Here is a 16,563-nt window from a genome sequence, read left to right as displayed (position 1 = left end):
TGTCTTTCTAATGGTTTCTTTTAGGACACTAGAAAATAGTAGTTAGAATGTGTGCTTAATTTTTTCTGGGATACAGTCAGCAGTTTTTATCTATTAGATAGTCTTTCCTTGGAATATCAAATAGGAATAGATATACTAAACCTAGGTAGAGTCAGATCTTTAAAGTGGACTATTTTCATGTAATTTGTGCTCTAAATAGTCTTTTAAAAGAGACTGTACTTTGAAAACTTGACTTATTTCTCATATTTGAAGTTTTATTATCTGTTTCACAAACACCTATTAAATATATTCTGTGATAGGAAATGCAAAGATGAGTAAGACATTATGCTTACCTCTGGGAGTTTATTGTCCAGAAGTGAGATGATCACATGTCATCCCCAAGCGGGTAACATACATTGCTATCCTTAGTGTTTGCAAGATGATGCTTTGTGTTTGTAATTGGATTCATTTATGCATATAATCTATAAAAGCTATAAGGCCCCGATAATTATTTTAGTACTTGGTTTAGGACATTCATGACAACAACTGACATTCATATTATCTGTCTTTATTTGAATTCTACTTGCTAGGTTGTGCTGGGTTAGAAATCTTTGTTCAAAAACAGTAACTGTATTTCTTGTCATTTATTACATTTCATTTTCAGTAAATCTTACCAATTGCATATCACTTATTTTTCTTATTTGATTTATCTGACTACCCTTCTAATTCAATTTTGGTTTCAAGTCTAATTTTCTCTCTCACAAACTTGGACAGTTGAATTGCATTATAAGAATCTAAGAATTCTGCTTCACTTTATAGTTGAAAAGGTAATTTCTTATGCATGATTTCATTTAAACACCACACTATCCCACTTTTCCTCTCATTCATTTTTCTTCATCTGTACCTTTATAGTTTTTTTTATCATTTCCCTAAACTATGTTTTCTTTTGCTTATAGTCTTTGCACAAACTATTTCCTTATTATTGCACACTTCTCCTACTCTTCATCTGCATAACCCTTATTCATTTTTCAGGTTTCAGTTTAGATATCATTTTCTCAGTAGGCTTTCATTTTTTCCACATAATTATTCCAGATAGTCTTTGATTTCATTTCATTTCATTCCACACATCCTATGTGTAATGCTCACTACATTTGTATTATTGTATTATTTATTTGTATTATTCAGTATCTATTTTCTCTACTAGACTTTTAGTTCCACGAGGGACTATGTCTGTCTTGTTTACCACTGTTATCAGTAGCCATCTACCTAGTACAGAGCAATTGCACAAGAAGTGTATATTGAATGAAGACATGAAACGGAACTAAATATAAACAATGTAAAATATAAAAATATAAAAAATAAATAATATAAAAATAAGTAAAAGATAAAGTAATATGAAAATAAGTGCTGAAAGTTATTGGAAGTTTACTAAAGGTTCATAGAAGGGAGACCTCTGATAAATGGAGCAGTCAGGAATGTTCCTTTATTTCTGATTGGTCCTGAATCCCTAACAGCCAGAGCAGCACATTCCATGTAGATGTTTGTAAACGTTCATGTAAATGTCAATGTTGTGGAAATGTAAATGAATGAAAGATCTGAAACAGACAGTGAGGGATATTTCGGCACTAGAAAATGAAGGATGGAAAATGACTGGAAAGAAGAGTGTGGGAAATAACTGGTGGAAAAGGGGATAGATACCAGCCTACATAAAAGTTAGTAAAGCACCAGGAATGAGCATGTCTGGTAGGGAGGGTGAGAGATAGCAGCCTGCCTACAGCTGACTGGGAAATGAAGTTGTGCAAAGAGACTGCTGGATTTCCAGAGGCCTTCAAAAACCAGGCAAAGGAGTCTAGACTTCAATATGATAACTTGTTAAGAGATTTTACAGGTTATAAAGCAGAAAAGTGACTTAATGAAAGTAGAATTTTAGAAAACTGCATTTTGGCAGCTATATGTAAAATGTGGAGAGAAGGGACCTCTAAGTGTTGACTGAAAAGAAAATGCACAACCTAAAAGTTGAGAATTATGCTTTATTTGGTGGCGTTATTGAGAACTGTTGCCCAGGATACAACCAAGAGGTGAGGAAGGAATCAGGATATATAGGAGTTTTTGCAGGGAAAAAAATACCCTATGTAGTCAAATATCAAAAGATTACTGCTAATTACAAAAACCAGACATCTCAAGTTAATGATTTTAGAGCTTTTCTATGTATGAGAAGATGCTAGATTCAGGACTTATTGAAATTATTCCTTGATATGCATCTTAACTATCTAGGGCTGGTATCCTGTTTTTCTCCATTCTGATTTCCCCTTGGGGTGCATCATTGGTGCTGGCTGCAGTGGTTGATGGCTTGATGGTGGGCAACATTCTTCAGTTACTGAAATGGCAGGCAATATTTTTTTGTCCACCTAAGGAAAGACTTTAAGCCTAGAAGGCTAGAACAAGAGAGTATTTCAGAGAGCATGGAAATTTTAATAAATGAAGTAGTCATTGTATATAAATTTCCTGATCTCCTTCATGAAAGCCATTCAAGATCTCTGTTGGTTTAGGTAACCTTACTCATGTTCTTTTTTGATGTTGTTGTTGTTGTTTGTTTGACTGATTGATTGATTGATAATGGAGGGACTGGGGAGTGAACCCAGGACCTCATGGATGCTAATGCTCTGCCTCCCCACGACCCTACTCATGTTCTTATAATGAGATTACTTTGACCATTGTGTTAAATAACATTTATTGACGGTTCAGTATGTACCAGGCACTATTCTAAGCTTATATATATCTTCACACTACCTCTATGCAATGAGTAGGGTGAATACCTTTTTACAGACGAGAAAATTAAGGCACAGAGCTAGCAAGTGTTGGAGCTGGAATCAGACCCAGACAATCTGATTCCAGTGTCCCTACTCTTAAACACTATGCTAAACTGATTTTTATAGACATCAGTTTAACAATTACCAGTCTTATTTTAGGATCTTTACAGACAGAGGTAATCAAGTTTAAATGAGGTCATTAGGGTGAGCCCTAATCCACTATGGCTGGTGACTCTATAAGAAGAGGAAATCTGGATGCAGACAAGCATAAAGAGATGCTATGAAGAGACATGGGGAGAAGATGGCTGTTTGCTAGTCATGGAGAGAGGTCTGGAACAAATCTGTCCTTTTATAGCCCTTAGATGGAACCAGCTCTGCTGACATCTTGATTTTGGACTTCTAGCCTCCAGAATTGTGAGACTTGAAACTGCCAGACTTGCCAACCCCATAGCCATTGCACCAGCTGTTCTAAGTGCCTGTAAGTCTCTTCCTTAGATATTACCGTGCGTTTCCCTCACTTTCAGTAAGGCTTCCCCTGACTATCCTATATTAAATGGCACCCACCAGTACTCCTGGTCTTCCTTATTGCTTTAATTTTCTGTATAGCACTTACCAATGTCTAACATTTTATGGTATTTTACTTAATGTATTTTGTTTATTGTTTTTGTTGCCTCCTCCTATACACATAAGTTCCATGAGGGAAGATTTGTTTATTGACTACTGAATAAACCAAGTACTAACACAGTGCCTGGTACACATTAGATATTTATTGAGTATTTGCCAAACGAATGAGTGAAGGTTTATAGTTAATGATATGTAGATCCATAGGCCTGGAAGGTGGGTGCCAGCTTCTGGACACAAGTGGACCCCAGCTAAATGGAAGGACAAATATTTATATCTTTCCTAAATATCTCCAGGAAAGGATATTGCTCTGCCTGTTCCATTATTACTCATCTCTGTGTTCCTTTCTCAGTTCTGTTTTCTCTTCCTTCACACATGCTTTTCTCTTTATCCAAAGTGTTCTTCCTCTATACCTGATTTCGAAGCCAATTCAGATGTTACATTCTTTAGGAAACTTTCCTAGGATTCTTCATTCTCCAGATAATACCACTCTTTCTTTCCTCTGTTTGCCATCTTTCTTTATTCATGTAACATGTGTAACTGATGAACGTGAATCCTCTCCTGCTCTGAATTTTTGAGTTCTTTGTGGGCAGAGAGTATGTCTTTCATTCTTCGTTGTATCCTTGGTGCAGTGGTTCACTTTTAGAGATTTTCCATGCTTCTGCAATGGAGCTTCCTACTGAAACTCCTTGTCAGTTGCTTGATAAGAATGTTTATAGAATTAAATCGTTAAAACTTATTTTATTAGACGCCTGATCTGTGGACCACTGCAACTATTAGTGAACCAAAATTTTTTTTAATTGTTCTAACAACATTTACTTTTTAGTAAAACTCCATGAGTAAGACAAATCCTCCAAATCAATGTATGATTTCCTTATTAATATATTCAGCAAATATTTATTGAATACCTGCCATGAGGAAGTCCTTACATGTTATACACAAACGGTAGCTGTTCCTCAAGGCTCTGCTTGAACTTCTCCTTTACAGATCCTTTCCACTCCAAATCAAGATAAACTGTCATTTTTAAAATGTGATCTCTTAGAGAGGAAATTGAAGGGAATGGCATATTAATTCAGAGATGGATTAGATGTTATAAATCCTCACTGGTTCCTCCAGCACAACCATTCCCAGACTGTATTCTTTTAATTGGTCTATGTGAGTGGTTAGACTCTGGAGGTGGGAAACACAGGAAAATAAAGCTTATGTACTGCTTCACTTGCTAGGTTAAAATGGTTCTTTCATGCTAAGACCTGTGTAGAATTTAGCTCAGTGCCTGGCTTATGGTTGGTGCTTCATAAATGTTAGTTATTTTGCACCTATTGTTGTGATAGAAGTTTCCCTTCATTTTATCAGTATGTCATTGTCACTAATTTGTGAGTGCGTAGGCATGGTCTGAATCCCATTATCTCATAGGATGTACTCAAATGAATTATTTGCTCCTGATTTTAAGGTTGCTTTATAATTTTATAAGCAGGGTGGAGGAGATAAGCATTCAAATTTTATTTAACAAACACTTACGCAGTGTTTATTATGTTCTTGGTGCTGTTCTAAGGACTATATAAACATTAATTCATTTAATTCTCACAACTATATGAAATAGTTACTTTATTATCTCTGTTTATAGAGGAGGAGACTGGGACACAAAGAAATCAAGTAACTTTCCTAATGGCATATAGCTTGTTAGTAGCAAAACCAGGACTGAGATACAGACAGTCTGGCTTGAGTCCTTGCTATTAACCAAATCCAGGGCTGAATGTAGATGCCATATGAAAAATACAAAGAATGTGCTAAAGCAGTTCAAAGAAGGGAGTGGTCACATTAGTGTCTGATAAGGAATTTTAAAAGGCTACATGCCAGAATTGGTGTTTTTGCTAAGCCTTGATTTGGTGGGGTGGGGGTAGCTTTTTCAGGTTCTTGGATATGGGAGATGAAAAGGGAGGTGAAATAACAGCATGTGCTGAAGCTCAGAGACGGGAAATGGTAGCCCATCAGGACGTGGTCCTGCTTGTACGGCTACAGTAGGAAGGGAAGCCAGACAGGAGAGCTGGTTTGGCGCTAGAGCCTAGGAAGCTTGTGATTTTTAGTGGACAAGGTGGAAAAGATGTGACATGATCAGAGCTGTGCTTTGGTAAATATGGAAACATTGTGTTTGTCGATGAAAAGTTAGTCAGTTGATCTAAGAAAGAAATGAAAATTTTTATTCAAGACAATAACCCAGGAACAGCAATCTCAGAAAGCTGTGAGAACTGTTCCACCCAACAGAAGTCAAATCACAGCTGTAAGGTTTTTGAGACAGGGCTGTGCATTAAATGACGTCTTATTGACAGTTTACACAATCCAAATCTATAAGAGATAGCCCCTTTACAAGATCAAGAAGGAATGTTAACTTTCAAGGTGTTGCCTTGTTGGAGCTAGGAGAATTGTGCTCCTTATGGGTGAGCAGGTGTTTCTGCTGATAGGGGAGGTTTGGTTGGTGCATAATGGAGATATACAATGCACAGTAGAAGGGAGAGGAGGCCGAAGGGCAGAGAGAATTTTTTTTATGTTTAAATTTTTCTTGTCCTGCCATGAAATAAGAATTTTATTTCACATGTGGAATGAATCAGAGCTATTAGAGACTGACTGTAGATAAAACAGCTATACAGTTTTTATTATGCCCAGGAAAGAGGTAATTGATCTTGAACTATGGTGAAGATAGGGATAGATCAAGAGATACAGAATTTGAATTGACAGAGCAGATAAATGGCACAACTAAAATGGAAAGTCAAGTATTTATATTATCATATGACAAGTGTACATTTATTTTATGTTCAGTAAATTCCTTTGAATATCTGGGAAATTCTCCTCCTAGTGTAAATGAACATGATTTTAAGAGAAAAAAATCTGCTCATTCATTTCCAAAGAAAGATGATGTTTTAAAAATCTCATTGGGCTTGAAATTGACACCCAGGGAAATAATTTTTATAGTGGCTAGCTAATTTATTCAGAACATCTGAGTTGAAAATATTTTTAATCTGCTCAGTGTAGACAAAATTAGAAATCATTTCAGCCTAATGATTTGGAAGAAATGATGGATATAATATTTTTTAATTGCTATGTGATTGTGTCAGTGTCTTTCATGTGTTACAAATGTAACTTGCAAACAAGAACCTAAATAGTCTATGTATTGACTTCCCTAAGTAGGCGTCTTCCAGCTGACTTACCTTTTTGCAAAAGATTTATTTAAAGCAATCTTTGGAAAACCCTGATAGAAGTGGTGTGTTTTAATAAGTTCAAAAAAGTTAGTGTGAAAGGAATATTCAGTTATTGTTTGAATGCCTTTGGTGATACAGTAATGTATTAAAATATTAACTTTCAAGAGTTATAAACATAACAATGTCAATCCAAGAGATGATGATAGTATCTTAGAATTGTATTGATACAATGCCTAGAAATAAGTTTAACCGAGGAGATAAAAGACTTGAAACCGGAAAAATACAAAACATTGTTGAAAGAACTTGAAGACTTAACTAAATGGGAAGACATATCATGTTCATAGATTGGAAGACTTAATATTTTTAACATGTTAATACTGTTCATAGTGATCTACAGATCCAGTGTAAGCCCTTTCAGAATTCCAATGACCTTTTTTTGCAGAGATGGAAAGCCAGTACTCAGATTCATTTGGAATTGCAAGGGACCCTGAAGCCAAAATAATCTGGTAAAAGAAAAAACTGGAGCCTTCACACTCCCCAATTTCAAAACTTACTACAAGGTTACAGTAATCAAAGCAATGTGGTACTGTCCTGCAACAAAATTAAGATTACTGAAATAAATTCATACATTTATGGCCAGTTGATTTTGACAAGGGTGCCAAGATCATTCAATGGTGAAATAATAATGTTCAACAAGTGGTACTGGGACAACCGGATATCCACATGTAAAAAGAATGAAGTCATATCCCTACTTCAAACCATAAAAGAAACTCAAAATGGATCAGGGACCTAAATATAAGAGCTAAAGCCATAAAGCTCTAGGGAAAAAAACATGAGGGTTGGTTTTCATGACCTTGGATTTGGCAATGGCTTTTTAGATATGACACCGAAAGCATAAGCAACAAAAGAAAAAACAGATAGACTGGACTTAATAAAAATGGAAACCATTTATTCATCCAAGACATTAACAGGAAAGTAAAAAGACAACCTATATAATGGGAGAAATATTTGCAAGTCATATATCTGATAAGGGTCTGCTCTATAGATCTAGAATATAAAAAGAACTCTTACAACTCAACAGCAAAAGACAAATACTCCAATTTAAAAATGAGCAAAGGACTTGAAGAGGCATTTCCTCCAAAGAAGACATACAAATGGCCAACAAGCAGTTGAAAAGATGCCTAAATCATTAGTCACTAGGGAAATGCAATCAAAATCACAGTAAGGGGCTACTTCACAGCTACTAGGATGGCCATAAAGAACAACAGCAACAACAGAAAATAACAAGTGTTGACAAGGTTGCAGAGAAATCGGAACGCTTATACGTTGCTGGTGGAAATTTTAAATGGTTCTTCCATTATGAAAAACAATTTCACAGCTCCTCAAAAAGTTAAACATAGAATTACCATATGACCCTGCAATTCCACCCATAGGTGTATAGTTCAAAGTACTGAAAACAGAAACTCATAAGAAGTACATGTACACACATTTTCATAGTAGCACTATTCATAGTAGCCAAAAGATAGACATAGCCCAAACATTCATGGATTGATGATCAAACAAACTGTGGTTAAACAAACAGAATGAAATATTATTCAGCCATAGAAAGAAATGAAATTGATACATACTGTACCATGGAGGAGCTCCCAAAACATTATGCTAAGTGAAAGAAGCCAGACACAGTGGTCACATATTATATAGTTCCATTTATATGAAATATCCAGAATGCAGACAGAAGGCAGATTGGTGGTTGGAGCAAGGAATGGGGAGAAACTGGTTAATGAGTTTGGGATTTTACTTTGGAGTGACAGAGATGTTTTGGAACTAGATAAAAGTGGTTGAAGAACATTGTGACTGTACTAAATGACACTCAGTTGTTCATTTTACAGTGATTAATTTTGTGTCATGTGAATTTCATCTCTGAATTTGTTTGAGTATAATCATACAGGAATATCAAAGGTATCAGAACACTCATCTGCTATTTTTCACACTCTGGTACTATAGTTCATAATGTAAGATGAAGAGGGGAGTAAAACAAAACAGAAGTTTTGAATTGGAGTTTCAAAAGATCAAATCCATTTTAAAGGGTTGGATTAGAAGCTTTAAGAAATAGATGTGGTATATTTATACAATGGAATACTACTCAGCCATAAAAACCGACAACATAATGCCATTTGCAGCAACATGGATGCTCCTGGAGAATGTCATTCTAAGTGAAGTAAGCCAGAAAGAGAAAGAAAAATATCATATGAGATCGCTCATATGTGGAATCTAAAAAACAAAAACAAAAACAAACAAACAAAAACAAAGCATAAATACAGGACAGAAATAGACTCATAGACAGAGAATACAGACTTGTGGTTGCCGGTGGTGGGGAGGGTGGGAAGGGATAGACTAGGATTTCAAAATTGTAGAATAGATAAACAAGACTATACTGTATAGAACGGAAATATACACAAAATGTTATGATAACTCACAGAGAAAAAAAATGTGACAATGAGTGTGTATATGTCCATGAATGACTGAAAAATTGAGGTGAACACTGGAATTTGACACAACATTGTAAAATGATTATAAATCAATAAAAATGTTAAAAAAAAAGAAATAGATGGCATGAAGGAAAAAATGGGAAATAAAAACAAGTAAATAAATTATCATTAGCCTATTCCAACCTGAAGCCAAATTTTAGCATCAGGATAATATAAGGTTGGATTTGTTTACTAGATACAAAATGGTGGCCTGTGAGGTTTTTATCAGATTAGATTCAGAATTACCACCTTAAATTTCTTAATAAGAATAAAGCAAAATAGGGGTAAGTGATTTCATTGAAGATCTAAAACACAAGTTAGTAAAACTAAGAAACGCTGGAGTTGATATATTTGTAGAGGAAAGTCCTCTTTTATATGGATGTGGAAAGAGAAGGCAAGATACATTAAATATGGGATGTTCTTTTGACTTAGAATCTCAGTGTGTATGTTCTCTGAGAATCCAGAGGGTAGAAGAAACTATTGTAATTAGCTAAATTAATTTTAGTTACTTGAGTTCAGTACAGCAATAAAAAGACAAAAAAAAAAAAGAATGCTAAATGTATCATATGCTTAGGTTGTAATACAAATCACCTGTAAACTATACAGAGAATTTTTGGATTCGTTGAATTTTTACTAATAATGACTGTGATGTTTCACTTTTTTTTCATTATTTGGTAGTTCCTTTGTCACTTTAATAAATAATAATATTCTGTTTTGTCTTTGAGAAGGTGAAGGAGTTGTACCACATCAGAGACACCAAAAAAAAAAGCTCTTTCTTGGCAGAGTAAGAAGGTTAGCCCTCTTCTTTGATTGCAGATGATGAAAGCCATGAACAAGTCCAATGAGCATGTCCTGGCAGGAGGTGCCTGCTTCAATGAGAAGGCAGACTCTCACCTTGTGTGTGTACAGAATGATGATGGGAACTATCAGACCCAGGCTATCAGTATTCACAATCAGCCCAGAAAGGGTGAGTATTTGAGTTGAGTTTATGAGAATGGAAGCTTATACTGCACGTGGACAGTTGGATATCTCAGGCCCATAACACTGACTGTCTAGATAGGTGACCACAAACAACTTGATTAAATTAACCTTTCAGGCTTATTCTCTAGGATTATATTTACTACCCAAATAGCCAGACTTAGAGTTGTAAATGGAATCATTGTTATTGAGGGGAACATCTTGAAAATATTGCCTCAGGATATGACAGGGCCTGCATATTTGAAGGTGGGAGACTAGGCCCCATAGTGAGAATATACTTAGGTAGATTTAGAGCTTTTTGAATGACTGTGCCCAAAGAATGTTTAATTAATAGGTTGACACGATTCTGAAGGAAGTCTTCTAGGTTAGGTGATAACTCAGAATGTGGTCTCATCCCTTAGGAGATTGTAGAAATGCAGAATCTACACCCCAGATCTGCTAAATCAGAATTTGCATTTTAACATGATCGCGGTGTGATTCAAGTACACATTAGAATTTAAGAAGCACTGCTCAACATGCCATTTCCTAAAGTGTGTTAATCAGGTTCTGTGAGTTTTTAAAATATTCACATAAGTAAAACTTTTGCTAATTACATTAGACTAAGAAAGTTTAAGCAGATTTCATTACTGCAGCATTTTTCAGAGCCTGTAACAAGCTGATGTGTATTGTGATCTTCCAAAGAGAGATTAGTGTCTAGGCCTTCTCAAATTTATTTGGCCATGAATCTTTTTTTCCATCAGAGTATTCCTAAAACTAGCTTTCTTCAGTATGCTTTGTGAAAGACTTCTCTAGTAGACATACTGTAGGTCATTGTCTTCAGTATGTTTTTTAAGTCATTTGTGTAGTAAAGATATAAAAGCATATGTATATTCAAATGTGATATCTCAAATAAATCAGATGATTAAATCCATTATGCTCCCTATTAATCAAATCATATCTAGACTATTTGAGTAAGTTCTGGATATTATTAAAGTAATTAAAGATGTCCTTTGATAAAACTGATTCAAGCAAGGCCTGTGAGAGGTTTGGAAACTAGGTCAAAGGGAGAGCTCTTGAATAAAGTATAAATGTTTAACCTGGAAAAAGTATAGACTGAAAGAGGGTGAAAAATAGCTATCTCTATTTTTAACATTTTCTGTTATGTGGAAATAAGATGCAGTTTTTTCTCTGTAGCTACAAAAGACCAAAGCCAGCACCAGTGGGTGAAAGTTACACGGATCTAGATTTGGGCTCAATTTGAGAGCAGGCTCTGTAACACTGAGAGCTATCCAGAAATAGAATGGGTTGCCTTGTGCTGCTGTGTCCTCCCTGTCACCAGGGGTCTCTGACAAAGGCTGGATGACCTACCCATTAGAGATACTGTAGAGCCAATGGTAGGAGGTTGGAATAGCACAGTCCAATTTAAGATGTGGAGAAATAATGACCATAGTGAAATTTTCATAAAGTTAAGTGTAATTAAATACCCTTTCTTTTATGAAGAGGTGTTTGACTTTCAAATAGGTATTTATTTTTTTAATGGCTCCACTTGGTAAGTAAAATAGTTGGCAACCATATCTTCATATTCAAAATATATTTGACCTAAAAAAACCAATGAATTAAATCAGGGGTCAGCATACTTTTTCTGTGAATGGCTAGCTGATGTATATTTTTAGGCTTTGCAGGCCTGTGGTCTTTATCACTAACACTCTGGCATCATACTTCAAAAACTGCCATAGACAGTATGTAAATGAATGAATGTGGCTGTGTTCAAATAAAATTTTATTTACAAAAACAGGCTGCAGGTCAAGCCTTAGTCTTGACCACTAAGATTTCTTTGCTTCTTGATTGAAGGAAAAGCAGAACAAAAATGGGAGAGTGCATCTTAAAACCTCATTCCCTAAGCTATCATAAGCACATGAGTTGTTGGTTACTTGTGTATTGTGGGGTATGCATTCAGTGTTTTTTGTTTTCTGTATGATGGTGGTTGGAGTCCCCAATTACCAAATATTTTATTGTTATTTTCACTCCCTCCATCACAGAGTCTTCTTCACTAAACTATTTCCATTGCTGTTTTAGTGACTGGTGCCAGTTTCTTTGTGTTCAGTGGCGCTCTGAAATCCTCTTCAGGATATCTTGCCAAGTCCAGTATTGTGGAAGGTAAAGAATGAGTTATTTACCGCATATACATTAGGTCAGTCCTAATTGTACAACTGAAAAGCAAGGGACATTAAAGTCATGATACTTTTGCCGTAGATTTCTGACTCCTGTTATTTAGTCAATAGCATGTCACTTCAGCTAATTAAGACTATCATAAGGGTGCTTGCCTCTCCAAAGAAGGGAGTAAGTGGTAGAGATTTCATGGAACACTGACATAAAAATCAAGAGATGGCCTTTCACAGCTCTGGGATAAGGTACCCAAGGAGATGTAGTCTGAGTACAGATATATCATTGGGTGTGAATCTGTAAATATGTAGGTGAAGTTCAGCCCACAAGAAAGCTGCAGTCACCATGTGGTGACAGACTGGGATGCATTTGTTGCTGGTTTGCTATAATTAGACATGACACACATCCCAACAAGTTAATTAAGTGAAACTTAATGAAAGGCTAATGAGCATACTATTTATTTTCTTTCTCAGTTATTCTTCACTGTATTTTGATCTGGTTACTCTGTTGCATAATAAATTAACCCAGAATTTAATGTCTTAAAACTACTAATCATGCTCACTTATTCCTCTGGGTCTGCCTGTGACAGGGCAATGCAGGGATGGCTTGACCCTGCTCAGTGATGTATGGGGCCTCATTTGGGATGACTTGAAGGCTGGTGGTTACTTGATGGCTGGGAATTAGAACTGTCTGAAGATTTGTTGACTCACATGTCTGGAGCCTGGCCTGGTATGATTTAAAAACTAGGAGTGATGACTGGAGTCTTTACACATTGGACTCCTTAGCATGGCAGCCTTGGGACAGTTGGACTTCTTGCACAGTGGCTCAGGACTCCAACCAAGCACAAGTGTTCAGCACAAGGCAGAAGCTGCATTGCTTTTTATGACCCCACCTCGAAAGTCAGTGTCACTTCCCCCATACTCTGATGTTGGAAGTGGTCATAAGCCTGCCCAGATTCAAGAAGAGAGGAGTTAGACGCCACTTCTTGATGGGGAAATGAAAAGGTAGCATTGTAGAAAAGTACGTGAAATGGGAAATATTGTTGTCACCTTTGAAAAATACTATCTGCCAGATATGATGATAGGTTTTCATTTCCACAGTAGCTCACTCCAGCCCCGTAAGAGCAGTTCTTCCTGAGGGTGGATTCCACTGTGTTAATCGAAATTCTTAGGTTATCTTACGTATGTTGATAGATAATGATTTTGATCTCCTTTACTGTAAACTTAATGAAGAGTAAAGTACGCTAATATTTCACAACTAAATTTCACAGGTCTAACTACAAAGCAGAAATATGCTATTAAGAAATTAAGAAATCTAGGAATTAAACAGTTATTTGGCATTGACTAATTAATGCCTACATGATCAAGTATTGACTACATTTGAATTGTCTTTACAAGATGATTAAATAGCACCCCTTAAATGTTGTCGAACTAATACATTGAACTGATACAGATCCTTACAGATGCAAAGCGATGTATTTAAAAGTTACATTTATGTCTTTGGGTTAGGAATTTCTTAGGTCTTACATTTCACTGTGTGTGTCAATAGAGCAATTGGCTCCCTATTTATGAAATTCTTATTGAAGCTCTTTAGAATTTATTTCAGCTGACAAGATTTTGTATCAGTGAAGCAGGGTAATTGCTCAGCATGTGCCAACTTTCACTCTCAGTTTGAATGTTTGCCTTTGATTCAGGTAGGTAGCAGCCCCAAAATGGTTGCCATCTGTTGGCTGCATGGGAGCTCATGTAAAACACATGTGGTAGGTTTGCCTTATTGCTAGTCAGTAAGTCGATTTATTCCCCATCCCACTGCTGTTGTTTATTCAGTGGTTTATTTAACACACATTTAGTGGACATGCACTGTATGCCATCATAATAATGTGAGAGAGACAGAGGTGCAAACAAATAAATATGCCTCAAGCATGATAAATGCAACAGTGGAAACAGGAACAGAATGCTCTGTGAGTCCAAAAGAGGGATGTGACCATGTGTAAGTTTCCCTTTGAGCCATCTCAGGAGAAAGTAAAATCAACAGGCAAGTGTTTTAAGCAGAATCCATCTGGGCACTTGCTCCTCCTTAACACTTTCAATAAGTAAGAGGTTCAGCTCCAAGAACAAAACCTCTTAGTATCTGTCAGCTTTAGACAGCAGGGCAGATATTTACATTTAACCCTAGAGGGATTTGCTAGATCCCAGGTACCTGGTTTCATCTGCCCCTCTCCCTGGCTTTGTGTTGTTCCATCTGTATTGTCTTGGTTCTGGTTCTCAGATGGTGTTATGGTCCAGATCACGGCAGAAAACATGGACGCCTTGAGGCAGGCACTGCGGGAGATGAAGGACTTCACCATCACCTGTGGCAAGGCAGATGCCGAGGATCCCCAGGAGCACATCCACATCCAGTGGGTGGATGATGACAAGAATGTTAACAAAGGGTAAATGTGGAGAACTTCCCTACCTGTGGCATTCATTATGGGCTAGGCCCTAGGTTTTGTCTGTACTGGTGTTTTACAACTTTACTGACAGCCCTGCCTAAGAAGAAGGACAGCTTTGTATACATAACATGGAATTTTAAATTTCTGGTTTCTTGGCTTAATTTCTGAAGGAGTTTCTGTGCACATGTATGAACGGAGGAGGTGGCGGAAAGGAGTTGATGAATCAGAACAATCCCTCTAAAGTTATTGAGATAATAGTAACACCTAAGACTATGGTTTACAAAGCACTTTTGCTAATATTGTTTCATTTGATAGAACAACTAGTGTTGTTATTTCCATATTACAGATGAGTAAATAAACACCAAAAGGCTAAAATCACTCCACAAAGCTAGGAAGTGGCAGGGCTAGGACTTAAAACCACGTCTCTGGGCTTCAGATCCTATACTCTTTCTAGCACATGGCAACTCTCGTCCAACGGTTCAGTCCAAAACCTTGGAGTCATCTCTGACACTTTTCTCTCATACCTTATACCTGATCCAGCAGTAAATCCTGTTTACTTTAAAATATATCCAGAATTCTCCCTCTTCTCACTGCCTCTGCTGCCATCATTTGGTCTGCATTACTGCAGTAGCCTCCAAATTGGTTTCTTTCTTTCCAGTCTTCGCCTCCTCCCTCCCCTCAACCTAATCTATTTCCAATACAGCAGCCAGAGCAATGTCACTTCTTTGCTCAAAACCCACCACTGGCTTCCAGCATCATTCAGGGTAAAAGCCAAAGTCTTTTCCAACTTACAGGGCCTCACACAGCCTGTGCTTTCCTCCCCTACTGTCTCACTTCTCAGAAGCAACACTTGCCGTCTTGCTTAAACAGACTATCTGTACTTCTGCCCGCGGACCTTTGTACTTTGTTTTCTTAGCTTGTACTCTGTTCCTAGATAGCTATGTGAGTTACTCCCTCACAGCCTTCAAGTTTTTTCTAAAATGTCATTTTCTCATTAAGGCCTTCCCTGGCCAGCTTACGACATTATAACCCTCTCACACATTTCTTGCTTCCCCCACCGGTACTTCCAGTCCCCCTTCCCTGCACTGTGTTTAAGAGCACTTACAACTCTCTAGCATACGATATATTTTTACTTATTTATTTAATTATATTGCTCCTGAGATGTAAGAGCAGGGGGTTTTGTCTGGTTTATATACTATATTACCAGCCCCTAAAACACTGTCTGGAACCTACTATGTTCTTTAAAAAAAATTAATTACTTGAATAAATATGTCATACTTTATTGTATTACACTTTCTCCCATCCATCCGTCAGGCAATAAATCTATGTGTGGGCTTCTGGAAATACAGAAATGAATTCCACACGGTCCTTGCCTACAGGTGGCTCAATTCCATTTTGAAGGTAGTTATAAATAAGTGCACCAAAGTATGAAAAATGCTTGTAGAAAACTGTGGGATAGTGAGGATAAAAAAGAAATGAGGAAGCTTGGTAGAGGTGGTAGGGCGGTACTGAGGAACAACTTCATAGAGAAATGGCTGCTGCTTGGCCTGAATCTGGTAAGAAGAGTAGACACTGACCACGACCCTTGGGCAGGGCAGGCACGGCAGTCTGAGGGGAGAGCAGGAGCAAGGGCAGGTAGAGGGCGTTGACAACGTGGCATACCACATTTTGTTTTTTAAAGGTTTTAAAACTTTTATTATTGGACAAAAAGAAGTAATTTCTAAATCAGTGACTGCATTTGCCTATTTTGCAAATAACCCTTTATCTTCCCGTACTTCCCTGGAAATTTTAATTTCAAAATCAATTTGTGTTTAGTTCTCTGTTATAGTTGGAAATGAACACATGATTTTTAGGACAAAAAATCAATCATCTGAAAATCT

General features: G+C 36.8%; 1 protein-coding gene across 4 annotated transcripts in view; it reads left to right on the top strand.

Moving 5' to 3' along the window:
* Nucleotides 1-16,563, top strand: part of ZFYVE9 (zinc finger FYVE-type containing 9) — a 130,630-nt gene that overhangs the window by 108,207 nt on the left and 5,860 nt on the right. For 3 of the 4 annotated variants that reach the window (XM_074376494.1, XM_074376493.1, XM_010951795.3), the window contains 3 exons: nucleotides 9,949-10,099; nucleotides 12,166-12,246; nucleotides 14,521-14,683. In XM_074376494.1, coding sequence (XP_074232595.1) covers nucleotides 9,949-10,099; nucleotides 12,166-12,246; nucleotides 14,521-14,683 — 395 coding nt within the window. Of the gene's footprint in view, nucleotides 1-3,144; nucleotides 3,268-9,948; nucleotides 10,100-12,165; nucleotides 12,247-14,520; nucleotides 14,684-16,563 lie in introns of those variants that run through there. The other variant, XR_012511281.1, reaches the window with a different exon arrangement.

The sequence above is a fragment of the Camelus bactrianus genome, chromosome 13 (assembly GCF_048773025.1).
Source record: "Camelus bactrianus isolate YW-2024 breed Bactrian camel chromosome 13, ASM4877302v1, whole genome shotgun sequence".
NCBI classification, from domain to species: Eukaryota; Metazoa; Chordata; class Mammalia; order Artiodactyla; family Camelidae; genus Camelus; species Camelus bactrianus.
The sequence above is the reverse complement of the archived record's forward strand: the minus strand, read 5'-3'. Positions and strand labels throughout refer to the sequence as shown.